The following is a 22,810-nucleotide window of genomic DNA, read 5'->3' as shown; positions in this document are numbered from 1 at the left end:
CTGCTTCATTATATACTCTTATGGGACTTCATCTGTAGAGCTCAGTTTATTGGAAATAGTGAATGTTTGTGTATTAGTTTCCAGTTGCCGTAACAAATTACCACAAATGCAGGTGCTTAGAACAACCCAAGTTCATATATTCCAGTTCTGGGGGCCAGAAGTGCAAAATCGGTTGGCAAGAATGTGTTCCTTCTGAAGCCCTCAGAGGAGAACTCATTCCCTTGCCTTTTTCAGCTACAAAAGGCAGCATTCTTTGGCTCGTGGCCCCTTCCACATCATTCCAACCTGTTTCCATTGTCACATCTCCTTCTCAGACTCTCACCCTCTGGTCTCTCTCCTTCCTTTATATGGACGCTCATAATTACAGTGGGCCCACCATAACAATCCAAAATACACTCCCCATCTTGAAATCTCTAAATGAATAATGTCTGCAAAGCCTCGTTTGCCACATAAGGTAACATATTCACAGGTACCAAGGGATTAAAACATGAACATCTTTGTGGAGCCATTACTTTGCATATCACAGCTGGGAATCAGGTTTGAATATCAGAGTTGTTGCTTCAACATGCATATCCTTCATACGTGTTGAGTCCCTACTTATCATGTCCTGAACTAAATGCCCTAACTAGTTGACTGGTCTTGGCCAAATTACAAAAGCTCCTTGGACTCCATTTTCTCACTTGCAAAAGTGGAGGGATTCACATGAGTCTCATAGGAACGGCTATGTGGAGAATGTCTGCAGACATTCTTTTCCATTTAATCAACATTTAGGAAATACCTTATACTGTTTAAATCTTGACAAAATGTAAGTAAAGTACTAGACTAAGCAGTAAGAGGTAGAGAAACAGATCCTCTTGCTGCGTAGTCGGTTGCACCCAACTCTTTTGCCACCCCATGGACTGTAGCTCGCCAGGCTCCTCTGTCCACAGGATTCTCCAGGCAAGAATACTGAAGTGGGTTGCCATGCCCTCCTTCAGGGGATCTTCTAGACCCAGGGATTAAACCTCATCTCCTGCATTGGCAGGCAGATTGTTTACCACTGAGCCATCAGGGAAGCCCTGTAAACTGCTGATGTTGATATAAATCGGTACAGGCTTTCTAGAAGGTGATGTGGCACCATGGATGTAATGAAAACCCTTACATATGTTTGTTCTCTTTATCCTACTAAGTACCCACTTCTAAGGTGCATCTGATGGGCATGGTTGAATTTATGTTTGAAGATACTCAATAAAATATTATTTACAATATGACAGGGGGAAGTGGAAACAGACTCAATGTCCACTAATAAGGAATTAGGTAAATGAGTATGGTACATTTGCATTGTAGAAATCTCATCGGCCATATATATAAGAGAATTTGGGGGCTTCCCTGGTTGCTCAGTGGTGAAGAATCCAGCTGCCAATGCAGGAGACACAGGTTCAATCCCTGGGCTGGGAAGATGCCCTGGAGGAGGGAATAGCAATCTACTTCAGTATTCTTGCCTGGGAAATCCCACGAACAGAGGAGCCTGGCAGGCTATAGTCCATGGGGTTGCAAAAAAGTCGGACACAACTTAGCAACTAAACAGCAACAGCATTTCTTACAACTGAATGTGACTGTACAATTACTTCAATAAAACTGTCAAAAAAGAATTTTGTAGAAGAATATTAAATACCATGTTCACAGACTTATCAAATGAGAGTAGCAAACTCTCGATTTAAATCAGGGTTACTCATTATATCAGTAAAATAATTATGTGTGGTTAGAATTTATATACCAAAAAAAAGACAAAAACTAAAAGCGTAGATGATGTTACAGTAGTAATTTCTGGTAATAGAATAACAAATGATTTTTATTTTTGCTTACTTATACAGTATTTTTTATTTTCTAATAATGGAGGTTGGGGAAAAAGGGAGGTACACACAAAAGAATTCCTCTAATTAGATTACAGGCATTTCTACCTACAGAACAAATACCTAGGTGTCCCCCTAGTGGAAGACTAGACAAGGCTACACCGGGTACACCTGGTTGCGACTTTTTACAGAGCTAAGAACCCACCTTGGAGAAGGAAATGGCAACCCACTCCAGTATTCTTGCCTGGAGAATCCCATGGACGGAGGAGCTTGGTGGGCTACACTCCACGGGGTCGCAAAGAGTCGGACACGACTGAGGGACTTCACTTAAGAACCCACCTGCCAATACAGGAAACGTAAGAGAGGCGGGTTCTATCCTTGGGTGGGGAAGATCCCCTGGAGGAAGGCGTAGCAACCCACTCCAGTATTCTTACCTGGAGAATCCCATGGACAGAGGAGCCTGGCAAGCTATAGTCCATAGGATCGCACAGAGTCGGACACGACTGAAGCGACTTAGCAGCAGCAGCAATTATAGTCAAGACTTTTCGAGAGAAACAAGAGCCTGAGATTAACAAACTATTCTGCTTATACAAAAAATTTTTAAAAGAGGGGCCCATTGCAAGGAGCAAACCTCACCCTGGGTAGCAGGTGCTACCAATTCTAAGCGCAGTCCTTAGACTGACAATTAACTTTTTCAAAGGACAATGTCAGGGAGCTCAGTTCCTTGGGTTTACATCTCCTCTCTCGCTTTGTGGTAGCTTGTGGTCTAGTGGGTCTAGGCCGCCTGACTCTCAAATCTAAAATACAAACAAGGTGAAACCTGAAGTCCGCAGCAGACACCTGTTGAGAGCGATAGCACCTCCCCGCGGACTCCACGAATCTTCGATTCCTCTAGGTTCCTCTTCGGCTGCGTTCGGCCGGCTCCCGTCCTGTCGGGCTCGGCTCTCTTCGGCTACGTTCGGCGGCTTTCGTCTCAGACTCGGCTCCCTTCGGCTACACTCGGCTCTCTTCGGCATGGTCCGGCCCACTCTCGTCTCAGACTCGGCTTCCTTCGGCTACGTTCGGCCGCCGCCCCGGAAGGGCGCCCATGGAGCCGGTCTCGCCGGCTCGAGTGACGGCTATGGCGCCGCTCTTGGAATATGAGCGGCAGCTGGTGCTGGAACTGTTGGACGCCGACGGACTGGTAGTGTGCGCCCGCGGGCTCGGCGCGGACCGGCTCCTCTATCACTTCCTCCGGCTGCACTGCCACCCGGCGTGCCTAGTGCTGGTGCTCAACACGCAGCCGGCCGAGGAGGTGCGGCCGGCCGCCGGCGCGGGGGACAAGGGGACCCCGAGAGGGCTGGGGATCCTCCTGAGTGGACGTAGGCCTCGCGCGGAGGCCAGGCCTCTGAGGGCGATGCGGGGCCCTGACGCGGGCGGGAGGGCGTGGAGTAAAGGTCCCTGAGGTAGATGCAGGCCCCTGGCGCGGGTGCGGGAACGCTGAGACGGTGGGAGAGGTCCCGAGGTGGGTGCAGGACGCTGACGGAGGTGCCAGGACCCTGAGAGGGCGGCGGGGTCCTGAGGGAAGATGCGGGACCGTGACACAGGTGCGAGGACCCTGAGAGTGTTGGAGGGTCTCTGCGAGCAGTTAGGGGAGTTCATTTGAGGAGGATGGAGGTGGGGAGAAGGATCGGAGGTCTCTGGAGAGGGTGGGGAGATACTTGGAGGAGGATATGGGTGGGAATAACGAGGCAGTCCTGAAGTTGGATATTAAGGGACTTGCTGGAGGCAGAGCAGTGAGGTCCCTAAAAGGGAAGAGTGATGGGGTTGGAGGAGTCGCTGAGGGGAATGGAAACTTAGGAAACGCTGAGGCTGGGGAAAACTAAGCAGGGAAGAGGACGTCCTGGGGGTTCACCCAGGCTTTGGGACGAGGGGCCTAAGGTCAGAAGGGAAGGGAGCTGGAAGCTGGGCGTATTCCGAAAGGGGACCTGGGTCAGGGAGAGTAGAGGACCCTGAGGAAAATAGGATACACCTGTGTTGTGGGATAGTGACAGATGTCATAGCCTGGTTGACAAGTCTGATGAGCCCTTAGCTATCTAGAGCAGGTGGCCTCAAGGATAATGCCAGCTGAGAAGAGTGACCATAAACTCCTAAGAGCTGGGCACTGGGCTGATTCATCTGGGTGTCCCTAGTGCTCGACTGGGACTTAGCACGACAGGTGCCCCCCAGGAAAAGTGGCATAGAACTGAAGATGTGAAGAACCAAAGGTCCCACTGACGTGATGAAATCCCCTCTGGGGGGGACCCGGACAGAACTAATAGTCTAAAACCACCTGGGAAAAGGGTTCCCTTGTTATCTTCTCACATGGTACACGTGACTGCAAAGCCACCTCTGGCAGGCAGTATTTTCTAGGTAGCAGTCTTTTAGCCCAGGATTTTAAAGTCTTTTCGTTGTTAAACTGCTAATAACATCTCGAGTGCAATGAGTCTTTAGTGCAAACCCCAAAACCAAAACAAAACCCTAAGTAAATGTCAATTGATTGATTAGTGTTAAGTAGTAATTTGTGTGTTCATTATAAAGTTCATAATCTCTGAAAAAGGCAGCATGTCATTTTAAGTACAAATGCTGCTGCTGTGCTATGCCGTGCTCAGTCGTGTCCTTTTTGTGACCCCATGGACTGTAGCCTGCCAGGCTCCTCTGTCCCTGGGATTCTCCAGGCAAGAATACTGAAATGGGTTGCCATTTCCTTCTCCAGGGCATATTCCCCACCCAGGGATGGACCCCAGGTCTCCTGAATTACTGGCAGATTCTTTACCTCTGACCCTTCAGGGAAGCTCTTTAAATAAAAACACTTGCAACCTATTAAAAACTGCCCTGTATTAAATAGTCTACTAATCCAGTTTAATTTGATTTAGGAGTATTTTATCAACCAGCTGAAGATAGAAGGAGTTGAACATCTCCCTCGCCGAGTAACAAATGAAATCACAAGTAGCAATCGCTATGAAGTATACACACAAGGCGGTGTGATATTTGCAACAAGCCGAATACTTGTGGTTGATTTCCTGACTGATAGAATACCTTCGGATTTAATTACTGGTGAGAATTTGAAGCCTTATTGTTATTTGCATATAAGTTTCTTTTTTTCCCATGCATGTCTGTTCTCTCAGCTAAACTCCAGACTAGAACCTTGTTGTAAACAGCATTGGATGTTTTTTGGCTCAGCATTTTGCTTCCAGGTGTTAACACAATACCTGACACATTTTGGATGCTTAGTAAATATTTATGGCCTGAATAAGAAACTAAATGTAAGATGACATTTCTGTCTTTTTTAAGCTCATATTCAGTCAATGCTTAGTAATTGACTGGCGGTTGCTTTTAGAAGCTAATCAGATTTGAATGTTTATAAATATTCTTTATATATCCCTTAAAGTAGTTTGGTTTTTCCTCTTTAAAGAGTATTTTTTTTTAACCATGATTTTGAAATTTTCAAAACAATTTTTTTCAGTGTCGTTCACTTACAGTGTTACATTGGTTTCAGGTGTATAACACAGTTAATTCTATATTTTATAGATTATACTCCATACAAATTTATTATAAAGATTGACTGTATTCCCTGAGCTGTACATTACATCTTTAACTTGTTTCTTTTATACTTAGTACTTTGTACCTCTTGATCTGCTTTTTGTATTTTGCTTCTCCCCCACCCCTCTCCTCACTGGTACCGCTAGTTTGTTGTCTGTTCCTGTCTTTTTACATTTGTTCATTTGTTTTTTGTTTGTTTTTGTTTTTTTTAATTTTATTTTATTTTTAAACTTTACAATATTGTATTGGTTTTGCCAAACATCGAAATGAATCTGCCACAGGTATACATGTGTTCCCCATCCTGAACCCTCCTCCCTCCTCCCTCCTCCTTCCCCATACCATCCCTTTGGGTCGTCCCAGTGCACCAGCCCCAAGCATCCAGTATCGTGCATCGAATCTGGACTGGCGACTCGTTCCATATATGATATTATACGTATTTCAGTACCATTCTCCCAAATCATCCCACCCTGTCCCTCTTCCACAGAGTCCAAAAGACTGTTCTATACACCTGTGTCTCTTTTGCTGTCTCGCATACAGGGTTATTGTTACCATCTTTCTAAATTCCATATATATGCATTAGTATACTGTATTGGTGTTTTTCTTTCTGGCTTACTTCACTCTGTATAATAGGCTCCAGTTTCATCCACCTCATTAGAACTGATTCAAATGTATTCTTTTTAATGGCTGAGTAATACTCCATTGTGTATATGTACCACAGCTTTCTTATCCATTCATCTGCTGATGGACATCTAGGTTGCTTCCATGTCCTGGCTATTATAAACAGTGCTGCGATGAACATTGGGATACACGTGTCTCTTTCCCTTCTGGTTTCCTCAGTGTGTATGCCCAGCAGTGGGATTGCTGGATCATAAGGCAGTTCTATTTCCAGTTTTTTAAGGAATCTCTACACTGTTCTCCATAGTGGCTGTACTAGTTTGCATTCCCACCAACAGTGTAAGAGGGTTCCCTTTTCTCCACACCCTCTCCAGCATTTATTGCTTGTAGATTTTTGGATCGCAGCCATTCTGACCGGTGTGAAATGGTACCTCATAGTGGTTTTGATTTGCATTTCTCTGATAATGAGTGATGTTGAGCATCTTTTCATGTGTTCGTTAGCCATCTGTATGTCTTCTTTGGAGAAATGTCTATTTAGTTCTTTGGCCCAGTTTTTGATTGCTATAGCTTTGTAGTATAGTCTCAAGGAAGGTGATAGCTCCAGTGTTGTTCTTTTCTCTCAGGATTGGTTTTGCTCTTTGAAGTCTTGTGGTTCCAATCAAATTATTTGTTCTAATTCTTTAAAAAATGTCATAGATATTTTGATTTGGATTGCATGAAATCTGTAGATAGCTTCAGGTAGTATGGTCATTTTAACAATATTAATTCTTACAGTTCATGAACAAAATATATTTCTATTTGTCTTCAGTTTCTTTCATTGGTGTCATAGTTTTCAGAAATCAGATCTTTCACCTCCTTGGTTAAATTTATTGTTAGGTATTTTATTATTTTTGATTAAGTTGTAAAATGGATTGTTGTATTGATTTCTCTTTTTAATACCTAATACTTAGTGTAAAGAAACACAAACAGATTTCTGTATATTAATCTTGTAGCCTACAACTTAATTTATGTATTCTCAAAGTTTTTTGATGGAGTTTTTAGCATTTTCTATATATAGTATATATCTGGAAATAGTTTTACTTCTTCATTTCCAATTTGGATGCCTTTTATTTCTTTTTCTTGTCTGCTTGCTGAGGGCAGACCTTTTAATACTATGTAAATAGAAGTGGGGAAAGTGGACATCCTTGTCATGTCCCTGATTTTAGAGGAAAAACTTTCAGCTTTTCACCATTGAGTATATCATTAGCTGTGGGTTTGTTATAAATGGCTTTTATTATGTTGAGATGTGTTCTGTCTATCCAACTTTGTTGAGAGTTTTTATCATGAATGGATGTTGAATTCTGTCAAATGCATTTTCTGTATCTATTGAGATTATGTGATTTTTATCCTTTGTTTTGTTAATGGTTCAGTATTCACAAGTCAAGTTTCAATATTGAACCATCCTTGCATCCCTGAAATAAATCACACTTGGTCATGAAGTGTGATCCTTTTTATATATTGTTGAATTTGCTAATATTTTGTTGAGGATTTTTGCATCTGTGTTCATCAGGGATATTTTCTCTTTTTTGTAGTGTCTTGTCTGGTTTTGGTATCAGAGTAATGTTGACCTGGTAGAATGAGTTTTGAGGTGTTCCATCCTCTGATTTTTTTGATAGTTTGAGAACCATAGGTATTTACTTTTCCTGTAATGTTGGGTGGAATTCCTAGCCCTAGATTTTTCTTTGTTGGGATTTTTTTATTAGTGATTCAGTTTTTATTACTAGTTAGACGGACCTTTGTTGACAGAGTAATATCTCTGCTTTTTAATATGCTGTCTAGGTTAGTCATAACTTTCCTTCCAAGGAGTAAGCGTCTTTTAATTTCATGGCTGCAATCACCATCTGCAGTGATTTTGGAGCCCAGAAAAATAAAGTCAGCCACTGTTTCCCCATCTATTTGCCATGAAGTGATGGGACTGGATGCCATGATCTTAGTTTTCTGAATGTTGAGCTTTAAGCCAACTTTTTCACTCTCCTCTTTCACCTTCATCAAGAGGCTCTTTAGTTCTTCACTTTCTGCCATAAGGGTGGTGTCATCTGCATATCTGAGGTTATTGATATTTCTCCCGGCAATCTTGATTCCAGCTTTTGCTTCTTCCAGCCCAGCATTTCTCATGATGTACTCTGCATATGAGTTAAATAAGCAGGGTGACAATATACAGCCTTGACGTACTCCTTTTCCTATTTGGAACCAGTCTGTTGTTCCATGTCCAGTTCTAACTGTTGCTTCTTGACCTGTATACAGGTTCCTCAAGAGGCAGGTCAGGTGGTCTGGTATTCCCATCTCTTTCAGAATTTTCCACAGTTTATTGTGATCCACACAGTCAAAGGCTTTGGAATAGTCAATAAAGCAGAAATAGATGTTTTTCTGGAACTCTCTTGCTTTTTTGATGATCAAGTGAATGTTGGCAATTTGATCTCTGGTTCCTCTGCCTTTTCTAAAACCAGCTTGAACATCTGGAAGTTCACGGTTCATGTACTGCTGAAGCCTGGCTTGGGGACTTTTTGAGCATTACTTTACTAGCGTGTGAGATGAGTGCAATTGTGTGGTAGTTTGAACATGTTTTGGCATTGCCTTTCTTTGGGATTGGAATGAAAAGTGACCTTTTCCAGTCCTGTGGCCAGTGCTGAGTTTCCCAAGTTCAGTGAGCATTTTTATGACTCTTATTTTAAACTCTTTATCAGGTAAATTACTTATCTCTGTTCATTAAGGTTTTTTCCTCAGAATTTTATCTTGCTCTTTTGTTTGGAACATATTCTTCTGTATTCTCATTTTACTTGACTTTCTCTGGTTGTCCCTATGAAGTTAGGCAACACAGTTACCTTTCCCAGTCTTGAATCCATGTCCCTGTGTGGGCATGTCCTTTGCAGTCTGTGTGCCCCATGGGTGCTTTTGGTGGGAGAGCTGGATCTGAAGAGAGCAAAGACTGCATCTTCCCTGAGGGTGCGCTGGTGGAGCTGTCTTGTTGGGGGATAGGGCTGGGGCAGGAGGGGCCGGAGCAGGAGCCTGGTACAGGCTGGCAGGGTGGGAGGGGCTGCGGGGTCCTGCAGGGCAGCTGGAGCACCAGGCAGCTTTCAGTCTGCTGCCTCTGCTGAGACGTCTAGGCATACTTGCTCTCTTCAAGAGTGGAGTCTAGGTTTTCTGCAGCCCACTGGTAAGCCCCACTGCTTTCCAAACCAGCCAAGGGGGCTTGTCTTCCCAGTGCTGGACCCCTGGTACCCAATGTGGGGTTCAAACCCCTCAGTCTTCAGAGAGGATCCCTGAGCCTGCGAGATCTCCCTCCTCTTCTGGGTCACCCACTGGGGCTGTGGATCCCAACAAGATCTCTTTTCCTCCCCTCCTGTCAGACTCCCTGGGGTTCTTTCTCCATAGCCTTGGTTGTAGGAGAGCCATTCTACTGGTCTACAGGTCATTCTGAGAGAGAGTTGCTCTGTATGTCATTGTAGTTTTGATGTGTTCATGGTGGGTGGAACGGTGGTGAGCTTGGGGTCTTCAAACTCCACCATCTTGATCCCAACTCTCTCCCATGATTGAAATTAAACTAAGCAGTTGCTTAGTTATTTTGAGAAGTATGGTTTAATGGTAGCCAGAATTAATGTAGAGATGGAATCATTTTTCACTGTTGTTTGTCCTTCAGGAAAGCTTTTCTGATTTCCCCAAAGATAATTTAGGGGCCCCACCTCCGTCCTCCCCAGTCAGAGCACTTCAGAACACCACACTGTATTTGCCTGTTTGTCTGTATTGCTCATGAGATGGCAAGCCTCCTAAGAGTGAGGAACAACTTCATCCCAGGCTGAGTAACTGGTGCATAGTAGATACCAAACACATATATGTTAGGTGAATGATGTATGTATATACTGTGGTCTTTAATGACTTCTAAAGGGCAGAGAGGTGCTGAAATTCATAATTGTCCTTCCTACTATATCTAACACATTGCCCTGAGCCTCGAAGACCCTCAAGTAATATTTAATGCTTAAATGTATGAATGAATGTTTTTTAATGGAAATATCATTTGTAATACTTTATAATTTTATGTATTTGTTTTTTCTGTGCTGGGTTTTCATTGCTGAGTGGCCTTTTCTCCAGTTGCTTTGAGCAGGAGCTACCCTGTAGTTGTGGTGTATGGGCTGATTCTCATTGTGGTGTCTTCTCTTGTGGAGCGTCGGCTCTGGGGCACTCAGGCTTCAGTAGTTGTGGCTCCCAGGCTCTAGAGCACAAGCTCACTAGCTGTGGTGCCTTGGCCTAGTTACTCCATGACATGTGGAATCTTCCCGGATCGGGGATTGAAATTGTGTCTCTCTCATCGGCAGGCAAGTTCTTTACCACTGAGTCACCAGGGAAGCCCTGAACCAATGTTTCATATGATTCATAGTGAACTGATTGATGAAAAGTTTTGCTGTACTTTTATATTTATCAGTTATAAGCCCATGACAGGGCTGTACAGTTAGGGTCAGACTCGGTTGACTTTGAAGGGTAACACCACTGCTTACAAGCAAGTTACTTAATTTTCCAAAGTCTCAGTTGTCTCATTGCTTACGTTGAGAAAATAGTGCCTTGTGAAGTTATCATAAGGACTAAATTAGGTAAAATAAATATAATTGCTTAGTACAGTACATGGTACATAATAAATAATAGATAATAGCAAAAAATAAAGGCTTTGTATAGCCCAAAATCTTGATACATTGTAATAAAATATTTTACTGCTTGTTGCTGCTGCTGCTAAGTCGCTTCAGTCATGTCTGACTCTGTGCGACCCCATAGACGGCAGCCCACCAGGCTCCCCCGTCCCTGGGATTCTCCAGGCAAGAACACTGGAGTGGGTTGCCATTTCCTTCTCCAATGCATGAAAGTGAAAGGGAAGTCGCTCAGTCGTATCTGACTCTTAGCGACCCCATGGACTGCAGCCCACCAGACTCCTCCGTCCATGGATTTTCCAGGCAAGAGTACTGGAGTGGGCTGCTATTGCCTTCTCTGTTACTGCTTGTTGGTTTCTTATAAATTTAGCTTTACTTAAATCCCAGGGACGGGAAGCCTGGTGGGCTGCCGTCTCTTACACAGAGTCGGACATGACTGAAGCGACTTAGCAGCAGCAGCAGCAGCAAGTTGATAAAATGGAAAAAAGTATTGAAATGACCACTAGATGTCAGTATTACTCTGTGACTCCCAGTAACAGTTCACCCTAATAAGGCAGAAAGCAATCTGAATCGAAGGACTATGCAAAGTGTAGTTTATAGGTGGTTCCTAATTAAAATGCCATTCCCATTTCTGATTGATTCCCAGCCAATAATGAAGCTGGAGCTGTTACTGCTCCTTGGCTGAATAGAATGCAAATGAACCAAAGAAATGAATCCCTTCAAATGCTGCAACCCCTGGGATCATCGTCTATCCCCCACATTCTCCCGGCCCCCGTAGAAGCTTTCAACACAGCTGTTACAGACCAGCGTCCTAGGAGCGTGTAACCCCCTGGGAAGTCCTGAATGCACCAGCCCTAACTTGTTCCTGTCACTAGCTCTTAGCATCACTGCACCCACCCTAGGCATCCCTGCCAACATGACTTCTCAGTAGTGGGAGAACTGTGAAAATATCTCCCCAGTTTATACTTTCAAACATACAGGGAAAGAGGATCCTTTCATTGTTTAGCATATTCTGACATCTCTAAATAGACCTCAGAACACACTTTCCTTGGGAAACTTAAAGGAAAAAAAAAAGTTACATGTTAGATTTACATACCCAGTGCTGTAATTCAGCTTTATCGTCATTCAGACTGTATGTCATTTTTAACATTAACTATTAGTAAAGATCAGTTGCCAGTGGTCCCATATTTGGCAGGAATGAGATCGGTGCTGAAGACAAAGATGACAAGATGGCAGGGTGCTCTCCTGAGTTAGGCGGCCTCTGGGTTGGAGCTCACCATCACCAGGGGCCAGCTGTGTGACCTTGGGCAAGTTTCTCCATTTCTGTATGGCTCAGTTTTCTCTCCTTTCTCTTAGGATTATTGTGAGGGTAAACTGACATCAGGTGTATGAAATTCTTTGCATTATGCATGGCACATAGTAAGCACACTCTGATTACTTCTTCTTATAATGATCTTGTGCCCAAGCAGGAGGAGATAGGTGTAAAGAAATAATTACAGTGCAGCAAAATGAGATGCCAAAATGTGGCACTAGAATTGCACCCGGAAGCCTAACTTACTTGTACTTTTTTAAGGGGGAGGGGTGCATGGTCCTCAGATGATGTCACCTAGTAGGAAGAATATAGCTGTGTTATTAGACACTCATGATTTGGAACCTTTGGCCTCCATTTACTTGTAGGGTGACCATGGTCAAGTTGCTTTTTCCTGATCTCTATAGTAATACCTACCCCTTAGAGTTATTGTGAGGATTCAGTGAAATAAAAATCTATAAAAATACCTAAGCCCAGTGCTTAGGGCTGGGATAGAATATACATCTCTTCTCCCTCCTTCTTCTGCCTTCCAAAAGAATGACAACCTTTTGGAGCACACCATTTTCTTAACTTGAGATTCACCTTTTCTTTAGAAGTCTATTTTCTAACTTTCATGTCCTATTTCATCGAGGACCACAACTGTGGCCCAGAAACATACTTGGAAAAACCCACCTGCTAGGTACTGAGTATTTTCTGTGTAGTAGATTAGCTGTGCACATATACTGGTGTTGGCTTCCCCTGGAAAAAGGAAGTGGCAACCCACTCCAGTATTCTTATCTGGAAAATCCCAATCCATGGGATCGCAAAAGAGTCAGACACCACTGGACAACTAAACAACAACAACATTTACTGGTGTTATTGAAAATCCTTTGTCTACAAATTTCTACTTAGCACTATTTATTTTTACTGTCTTTCAAAAGCAGTTTGCTTGGCTAGAATAAATTTCAGCTCCATCTACCTCAATCTAAATTTAAATACCAAAATAGTAGAATCTGAATTGAGTCTATTGAACTACTAGGAGTCATGGGTTACTATTGTCATTTTCCAGACCCCAGGAGTGATGAGAATGGGAGCAAAAACAAGCCAGTGAGTTTACAGCAAATATATATGGTACCCGGCTTGGTTTAGGTCTAAAAGGCAAGAATTGTCATAGAATAATTGACATCTGTGCACCCGTGTCATTTCACGTCTCTCTCTAATTTCCCACTAATCCTACTGCACCACAGAGGCATGTGTGTATGATATATGCACATGAGAAATCATCTGGTCCAGAACTCTCTTCTTCTAATTAAAGAAACGTGTATATCCTTGTTTTTGCAATTCAGAGGTGTCATTGTCACATCTACCCCACAAAACAGATGTTTAAGCATTTTTTTTTTAGATTTTTATTTCAAATAGACTAATTTATCTTTCAGTAGAATATACTCTGATTCTGAAAGTTGAATTCTTATAATAAGTGAAGCAGATGTTCCCCAGACTTCTGAAAGGCAGCTATTTTGCAAAGTTCACATCTGATTCACATATAAAAGAACAAATGGCCCACTTGACTTTGAGAAATTCTTCCTCCACCAGGTCAGACACACCCCACCTCAGGGCCTTTGCTCTTACCCTTCTTTCGGCTGGAACTCTTGTGGCCCACATGGTCACAAGGCTCACCCTCTCATCTCCATCCAGCCTTTACTCACTTAAGACCTCAGTGAGGCGTACCCTATCTGAAATTGCAAATCCTAAAAAATACAACAAACTAGTGAATATGACCAAAAAAGAAGCAAACTTACAGATACAAAGAACAAATTCGAGGACTGTCCAGTGGTTAAGACTCCATGCTTTCACAGCAAGGGTCATGGGTTCCACCCCTGGTCAAAGAAGTTCCACGCGCCTCAAAGTGCAGTGAAAAAAAAAAGAACATATTAGTGTTACCAGAGAGGAGAGGGAAAGAAGGGGCAATATTGGGGTAAAGAATTAGTAAATACAACTATTAGATATAAAATAAGCCACAAGGATATGTTATACAACATCGGTAATATAGCCAATATTCTATGATAGCTATAAATGGAGTATAACCTTTCAAAATTGTGAATCACTGTATTATATACCTGTAACTATAATATTGTATATCAACTACTATTTTTTTAAAGATTAAATAAGTAAGAAAATTGCAAACCACCACCTCTTACACATACTCCTTGTCTTCCTCTGATTCATTTTTTTCCCCTCAGCACTTATCCCTTATAACAACTAAATATCTTACTTACTTATATTACTTATTGTAAATGCCACAGGACAGCTTTTCGTGTTTTGTTTGTGGCTGTATCCTCAGCCTAGAATAGCTTGCCTATGCTCAAATAAGGCATTCAGGAAAACTGTGATGAATAAGTGAAATCAAGCATAAAAATGACATGTCTTTTGTGCACTCTAAATTATGATTTTTTCCCCCCTCAGGCATCTTGGTATATAGAGCTCACAGAATAATCGAGTCTTGTCAAGAAGCATTCATCTTGCGCCTCTTCCGACAGAAAAACAAACGTGGTTTTATTAAAGCCTTCACAGACAACGCTGTTGCCTTTGACACTGGCTTTTGTCACGTGGAAAGAGTGATGAGAAATCTTTTTGTAAGGAAGCTGTATCTGTGGCCAAGGTAAACAGCATTATGTGACCAATTTCTGCAAGAGAAACTGGTATACTTTAATTTCACACTTTAATGTAGTATTTATTGTCACTGTGCTTGACACGTGCTAGTCAGGTTTATAACAATGCACCCAAGTATAGATAAATGGTCACCACATTTGTTATTCTTTTAATAAAAAAGAGAGATTTGTTGGTTATTTTTCCGGTAGTCCAAGGCCACCACTTTCTTGTTCATTTAGTGAAATCCCTAGGGATCTGGAGGCTCATGTGTACAGCAGAATTAGGTGAACTACAAATTTACTGGCTAAGATTCTAACTTCCACTTTGAAAACTACCCATCAGCAGCGGGGAAGAGGATGGGATAAATTGGCAGATGGGGTTGACATACATTACTGTATATAAAATAGAAAACTAGTAGGGACCTACTGTATAGCACAGGGAACTACTCAGTGCTCTTTAATGACCCCATGGGAAAAGAATCTTCTAGGGTGGGCATATGTATATGTTAAGGCTTCCCTGGTGGCTCAGATGGTAAAGAATCTCCCTGCAGTGCAGAAGACCTGGGTTCAGTCCCTGACCCTTGCCCTATTTGACTAATACTTCTGGCTCAGAGGTTAAAGTGCCTGCCCGCAATGCAGGAGACCCGGTTTCAATCCCTGGGTCGGGAAGATCCCCTGGAGAAGGAAATGGCAACCCACTCCAGTATTCTTGCCTGGAGAATCCCATGGATAGAGGAGCCTGGTAGGCTACAGTCCACGGGGTTGCAAAGAGTTGGACGCGACTGAGCTAATTCACTTTCGCTTTCCATTTATATGGTTAAAAGTAATCCTGAAAACATTGTCACCTGGCTTTCCATTTTGCTTCTTAATTACATTTGTTGTTCGGTTGCTCAATCATGTCTGACTCTTCGTGAGCCGGTGGACTGCAGCACACCAGGCTTCCCTGTCCTTCACTATCTCCCAGAGTTTGCTCAAATCCATATCTATTGAGTCGATGATGCCATCCAACCGTCTCATTCTCTGCTGCTCCTTCCCCTTCTGCCCTTAATCTTTCCAAGCATTAGGGTCTTTTCAAATGAGTTAGTTCTTCACATCAGGTGTCCAAAGTATTGGATTTTCAGCTTCAGTATTAGTCCTTCCAATGAATATTCAGGACTGATTTCCTTTAGAATTGACTTGTTTGATCTTCTTACAGTCCATTTACCAAAAGCTGTTAGAGTATTCAACTGAGACCGGAAACACAGGGCTCTTACAACTTTAGAAAATATTTTTTAAATGTTTGTCTTTTTAGGTTCCATGTAGCAGTAGACTCATTTTTAGAACTGCATAAACCCGAAGTCGTAGAAATTCATGTGTCTATGACACCTGCCATGCTTGCTATACAGACTGCTATTCTGGACATTTTAAATGCCTGTTTAAAGGAATTAAAATGCCATAACCCGTCGCTTGAAGTTGAAGATTTATCTTTAGAAAATGCTATTGGAAAACCTTTTGACAAGGTACTCTATTTCTCTTCCTTTTTAAGCACTGTTTATGATGTTGTAATTTTTAAGTACACAAGTTATTTTAATATTTATAATGTTCTCAGTAGGAATTTGTTGTCATTTTAAAATTAGGTTGGAGGTGATTTAAAGTATATCTTCTTTGGTTTACTGGAAAGTAATTTGTAGTCGAATACATTGATTGGCATCTAAGCCTAATTCTGATTTTTGCAATTATACAGTGACTGTCTTTTTTTTTAAGTATAGGTAAGAGAACATGTGTAAGAGAACTTTCCTGGTGGCTCAGATGGTAAAGTGTCGGCCTACATTGTGAGAGACCCGGGTTCGATCTCTGGGTTGGGAAGATCCTCTGGAGAAGGAAATGGCAACCCACTCCAGTACTCCCGCCTGGAAAATCCCGTGGACGGAGGAGCCTGGTAGTCTACAGTCCATGGGGTGGCAAAGAGTCGGACACAACTGAGCGACTAAACTTTCACTCCAAGAGAACGATGAATAACCTTTTGCTCTGAAACGACAATATTTGAATATCTACAAGTAGAAGAGTGTACATAAGAATGCTTCATATTTTATTGTGATCTCTTATTGGGAATAAAAATAATTTGGATGAGTTTTGATTACTAAAGAATGTGAAACTTGCTCTGTCTTAAAATTACATTCTGAAGTGAGACAATGGTAAGACTGTAGTCTAGGAATGTTTATTTCAACTAATTTTTTCATCATAGATTAATATTAATACAGGTACATAAATGTCTAAGATCAAATTGTATGTCTAGAAAAAAACTAAACAAATTCCAGGCAGCTTTTTTTTCATATTTTTGTAGAACAAGTTCTTTTCTTTCAAATTCTGAATCAATCTCTTTGTCACTAAAAATAATGCATAATGATTTTTAAAAGGGAAAAATTTAAGTCCTTATTTTTCTGATTCTTCCAAAAAGTCTTTTTACTGTGAAATAATGATGCATAAAAGCCATTCCATGTGTTTTGTGCCTCTGTTTTTAAAATGTATTTTAATTTAGTGCCCAGTATACCAAAAACACCTCTCACATTCTTCTAATGGTACATATATCTGTGTGGTGGTGGTTTAAGTTGTGCCCGAGTCTTGTGACCCCATGGAGTGTAGTCCGCCAGGCTTCTCTGTCCATGGCATTTCCTAGGCAAGAATACTGGAGTGGGTTCCCATTTCCTTTCCAGGGAATCTTCCAACCCAGGGATTAAACCCGGGTCTCCTGCACTGCAGGCAGATTCTTTATCACTGAGCTACCAGGAAAGCCCTCGTATATGTCCCTAGAAAAGCAAAATATAGCCAGATATGCTTTGCACTAAATTTCTGTAAGTCATCCCCTGGTCAGTGAAAGTCAAAGTATTGTTTTACGTATTCATCTCATAACCAAAACAAAATATAGGCATAATTTGCATTTGTTAGAAAATTTAAGTTTTGTTAATGGTTTTAGAAAAGATTTTTACAAAAGATGATGTACAAAAGACTTACATGTCCCAGTTTATCTAGGACAGTCACAGTGTCTGCCTGTTGTCCTGGAGTAATTATTAATAGTGTCATTTCATTTTCACAAGAGTTCCAGTTTGGACAGTAGATTATTTGGTCTTCTAAATATTACTTCCGTTCAGTATTAAATGTGTTAGATAAGACGCCATGTAGTGAAACTGCTTCTGAAGCATGCTGCATTATCCCTTTTAGTTACAGAATCAGCTTGTGAAGGAGACATGCATATATATAGCTGTGGATATACATAAAGCTGTTCTGTGTTTTAGACAATTTTTTAGGATCTTAAAAAGTATTCAGATTTAGTTGGTTGTTAACAAATATTTTCTCATCCTTGAATCACAGTTAAAAATAATAATAAACACATCTTTTACAGCGGCAGACTGTGGTCTGATGATACTAATTTGATACATGTAGCTTCCCTGGTTTATGTCTTCTCCTGCATCATCCAACTGGCTCTCACATCTCTATCCATACAGGACTTGGCAGAGGTTAAATGTATCTGAATTACTTGCTTTGATTCTGCATAAAAGTGAATAAATGAGTATCTGATGTTTATCAGGACCTTTGTCTCCTAATAATGTAAATACGGGTAATTATGAATTGACTATATCTGATCATAAAGATTTTAGTGATGACACTCTGCTTTACATTTGGAAAATTAAACATTCTAATTAGGACATTCTGAGTCTTATGAACTTAAATTTTCTGTCCACTTCCTTGGAAGATAATGTTTTTTGTTTTTATTTTTTAAAACCATTGTGGTAAAGCTTACATAACAAAATTTACCATTTTAACCATTTTTAGGTATACAAGGGATAATGTTTGTTGCAAGTATCATTTGTATTAATAGCTATATTAAATATCTCTTAGCAATATTTTATTCTTGTTTTAGACAATTCGCCATTACTTAGATCCTTTGTGGCACCAGCTTGGAGCCAAGACTAAATCCTTGGTTCAGGATTTGAAGATATTACGAACCCTGCTGCAGTATCTCTCTCAGTATGATTGTATCACATTTCTTAATCTTCTGGAATCTCTCAGAGCAACAGAGAAGGCATTCGGTCAGAATTCAGGTGGGACATAAAAATACTAATATTATTCTAGGAACTGACTTGAATGAAGTACTAGATTTTGTTGGGGAGTCAGGTGTGCGGAGTGCTGTATTCAAGTACATGATATACTGAGATGTCAAATTATCTTTTATGTTCATAGCACAGGGATATAGATTTCATTGATAGCTAATGTTTCTACCTACTTCAGTTCTGTATATTAATAAATATTCATATCCATTCCAGGCAGTTTTATTTCTAGAAAAGACCATATATCACAGGTAGTCCCCAGCTTAGAAATAGGTTGTATTCTGAAAGTTGTTATGAACTTAAAATTCATTTCCCTAAAGAAACGGCAAGGGAATATGGAGTTTCATTAGCCAAAGAATGAAAAGAGATTTGTAGGGAAGCATACATATGCCGCTGTCCACCAACTGGATTTTCTACCAGCCACATTCTTGCCTCATTACTGTGACTTTTCTCACTGTCTGGCAAGACCAGTGATTTTTAAAGTGTGCCCCAGGGGCCCCTGGGGCCAAGATTTAATAAAGTTAATATTTCTTATTGCTTCATCAGGAACTTTCTTGAGTCATAAACTACAAATGCACAGTGAAGAATACATTGATTGCTAGTGAACTTTGGGTCCACTGCCTTCATCTGTGCTTGGGCACCAGCAACATAACCCACCGATGCTTTTGCACCATCATTAGAAAGTTTCGTCAACACCGTGGGGGGAATTCAGTAATAGCACTAGTATGAGAGTAGTTTTGAGGTCACAGACCATCCCCCTGAAAACATCTTGGGGACCCCCAGGGATCTGTAGGCCGCACTTTGAAAACCACCAGTCTAGCCAAACAGTGACAGAGACCATAACAAGGGAGGTGTGGTTGGGAGATAACAAGCTGGTGACTGGTTGATATATAGGTCATGTGACCTTCAGAGATTCTCTGAAGTTAACCATAAATTGAAAGCTTTTTTGTTTTCCACTTAACTTTTTATGTTAGGTTGGCTCTTTCTTGACTCCAGCACCTCAATGTTTTTAAATGCTCGAGCAAGGGTTTATCATGTTCCAGATGCAAAAATGAGTAAAAAAAGCAGACTGCCTGAAAAACTGGAGATTAAAGAAGAACAAGGTATCTTGTATGATTAAGTCTTCAAACATGTCTTTTTTTTACATATTTGGTATGGAAAAGCTTATCAAGTTACAGTATAACTTTAAATCTCATTCGACTGTGTGAAAAATAATTGCTTGTTACATGTAACATATGTGATCTATGTTAAAAAATATTTGGAATGGATTCATTGCCAGGGGATTCCAAATAACTACTACATAAGAATGGTGGTTGTTTTTTTTTTTAAACTTCAGAATAATTACTATTTGGGCACTTAAGGTCTTACTGGACTGTTTTAACATCCCGTTTCAGTTCAGTTCAGTCACTTAGTTGTTTCCAACTCTTTGCAACCCCATGTACTGCAGCACGCCAGGGCTCCCTGTCCATCACCAACTCCCGGAGTTTACTAAGACTCATGTCCATTGAGTCGGTATGCCATCTAACCATCTCATCCTCTGTCATCCCCTCCTCCCACCTTCAATCTTTCCCAGCATCAAGGTCTTTTCAGATGAGTCAGTTCTTCACATCAGGTGGCCAAAGTATTGGAGCTTCAGCTTCAGCATCAGTCTTTGCAATGAATATTCAGGACTGATTTCCTTTGGGATGGATTGGTTGGATCTCCTTGCAGTCCAGATCAGATCATTCGCTCAGTCATGTCCAACTCTTTGCGACCCCATGAATCGCAGCACGCCAGGCCTCCCTGTCCATCACCAACTCCCGGAGTTCACCGAGACTCACGTCCATCGAGTCAGTGATGTCATCCAGCCATCTCATCCTCTGTCGTCCCCTTCTCTTCTTGCCCCCAACCCCTCCCAGCATCAGAGTCTTTTCCAGTGAGTCAACTCTTCGCGTGAGGTGGCCAAAGTACTGGAGTTTCAGCTTTAGCATCATTCCCTCTAAAGAAATCCCAGGGCTGATCTCCTTCAGAATGGACTGGTTGGATCTCCTTGCAGTCCAAGGGACTCTCAAGAGTCTTCTCCAACACCACAGTTCAAAAGCATCAATGCTTTGGCACTCAGCTTTCTTTATAGTCCACCTCTCACATCATACATGACCACTGGGAAAACCATAGCTTTGACTAGACGGACCTTCGTTGACAAAGTAATGTCTCTGCTTTTGAATATGCTATCTAGGTTGGTCATAACTTTTCTTCCAAGGAACAAGTGTCTTTTAATTTCAAGGCTGCAGTCACCATCTGCAGTGTTTTGAAGCCTAAGAAAATAAAGTCTGACACTGTTTCCAGTTTCCCCATCTATTTGCCATGAAGTGATGGGACCAGATGCCATGATCTTAGTTTTCTGAATGTTGAGCTTTAAGCCAACTTTTTCACTCTCCTCTTTCACTTTCATCAAGAGGCTCTTTAGTTCTTCTTTGCTTTCTGCCATAAGGGTGGTATCATCTGCATATCTGAGGTTATTGATATTTCTCCCAGCAATCTTGATTCCAGGTGTGCTTCATCCAGCCCAGCGTTTCTCATGATGTACTCTGCATATAAGTTAAATACGCAGGGTGACAATATACAGCCTTGACATACTCCTTTCCCTGTTTGGAACCAGTCCATTGTTCCATGTCTGGTTCTAACTGTTGCTTCCTGACCTGCATACAGATTTCTCAAGAGGCAGGTCAGGTACTCTAGTATTCTCATCTCTTTAAGAATTTTCTTTTTAGCTTTTAGGAAACAGAGGTACTAGAATGAGGCAAATAATGGACTCTGTTTCACACTCATCTATAACTATTATAATAAATATATAGTGAATATTGTTGGCTTTTTAAGACATAAAAGTGAAAGTTGCTCAGTCATGTCCAACTCTTTGCCACCCCATGGACTGTACAGTCCATGGAATTCTCCAGGCCAGAATGCTGGAGTGGCTAGCCTTTCCCTTCTCCAGGGGATCTTCTTCCCAACCCAGGAATCGAACCCAGGTCTCCCTCATTGTGGGCAGATTCTTTACCAGCTGAGCCACCAGGGAAGCCCAAGAATACTAGAGTGGGTAGCCTATCCCTTCTGCAGCAGATTTTCCCAACCCAGGAATAGAACCATGGTCTCCTGCATTGCAGGTGGATTCTTTACCAGCTGAGCTACCATGTTTATCTCCTGCCTAGTGCAAAGATCTATTTCAAAACTTAATTAAATACATTAGTAATACATTTGAGTACTTACAGAAATAAAAGTTTTATTGTCTGCTTATATCTCATGTTCAGCATTAGGAAAATCATGGAGATTTTAGAAATAATAAAAACTGTTATTCTGTACTGATCCCTTTATTTTGTGTAGCAGTTTGTATATAACATCACAGTTGACAACTGACACGTAATCATCTCTTATTAGTGACCATGCATATGACTTTCTGTCAAGGCGTTATGGAGCCTGAGTTAATCTGGGTTTGAAGTGTCTTCATTTAGATCATAAGGAGACCTTCTCAAGAATCTGGATTCTCTCTGTAGAGCATTATGAAGGAAGCGCAAAGGAATAGGCTTATAGAACAATGCCTGTGTTATTTGTTGTTTTCAAAGCCTTTGGAATACTTTATGGATAAACATTATCACATAGAATGAGATTATCGTTTATTTCTATACAGAAACAAAAAAGGAACTGGTCCTAGAAAGCAACCCAAAGTGGGCAGCACTCACGGAAGTTTTGAAGGAAATTGAGGCAGAGAATAAGGAGAGTGAAGTCCTTGGTGGTCCAGGTAGGAAAAAAGGAGATGATGACATTGGCCTTCAAAATCTGGCAAATGAGTCCTTTTGATTAGCTCTTTAAAAATAACTTAACACTATTATTTTGTCTATAGAATAAGAAGAATAAGTGCCACATCACCGAAATCTTAGTGACAACTTCCTTTCTGTTTATTGGATGGTTTTCTCCAAGTTCAGTCATTGTATATTCATGAAAGCAGGTTGTTTTACTGGTTGAGTTCTTGGGAAAACTTCTATTTAAAGATATAGCTAATCAACTATTATGTATAGAATGGATAAACAACAAGATCCTACTATATACAGGGAACTCAAATCAATATCCTGTGATA

At 41.3% G+C, this 22,810-nt stretch overlaps 1 protein-coding gene across 1 annotated transcript in view; it reads left to right on the top strand.

Moving 5' to 3' along the window:
- Nucleotides 1-2,480: 2,480 nt before the first annotated feature.
- Nucleotides 2,481-22,810, top strand: part of ERCC4 (ERCC excision repair 4, endonuclease catalytic subunit) — a 39,579-nt gene continuing 19,249 nt past the window's right edge. The window contains exons 1-7 of the mRNA XM_006073618.4: nucleotides 2,481-3,126; nucleotides 4,727-4,907; nucleotides 14,433-14,628; nucleotides 15,909-16,116; nucleotides 18,516-18,696; nucleotides 19,677-19,805; nucleotides 22,364-22,474. Of these exons, the coding sequence (XP_006073680.1) occupies nucleotides 2,920-3,126; nucleotides 4,727-4,907; nucleotides 14,433-14,628; nucleotides 15,909-16,116; nucleotides 18,516-18,696; nucleotides 19,677-19,805; nucleotides 22,364-22,474 (1,213 nt within the window). The 5' untranslated portion in view covers nucleotides 2,481-2,919. The remainder of the gene's footprint in view (nucleotides 3,127-4,726; nucleotides 4,908-14,432; nucleotides 14,629-15,908; nucleotides 16,117-18,515; nucleotides 18,697-19,676; nucleotides 19,806-22,363; nucleotides 22,475-22,810) is intronic.

This window comes from Bubalus bubalis, chromosome 24 (assembly GCF_019923935.1).
Source record: "Bubalus bubalis isolate 160015118507 breed Murrah chromosome 24, NDDB_SH_1, whole genome shotgun sequence".
NCBI lineage: Eukaryota > Metazoa > Chordata > Mammalia > Artiodactyla > Bovidae > Bubalus > Bubalus bubalis.
This window is presented reverse-complemented; position numbering and strand designations above follow the sequence as displayed.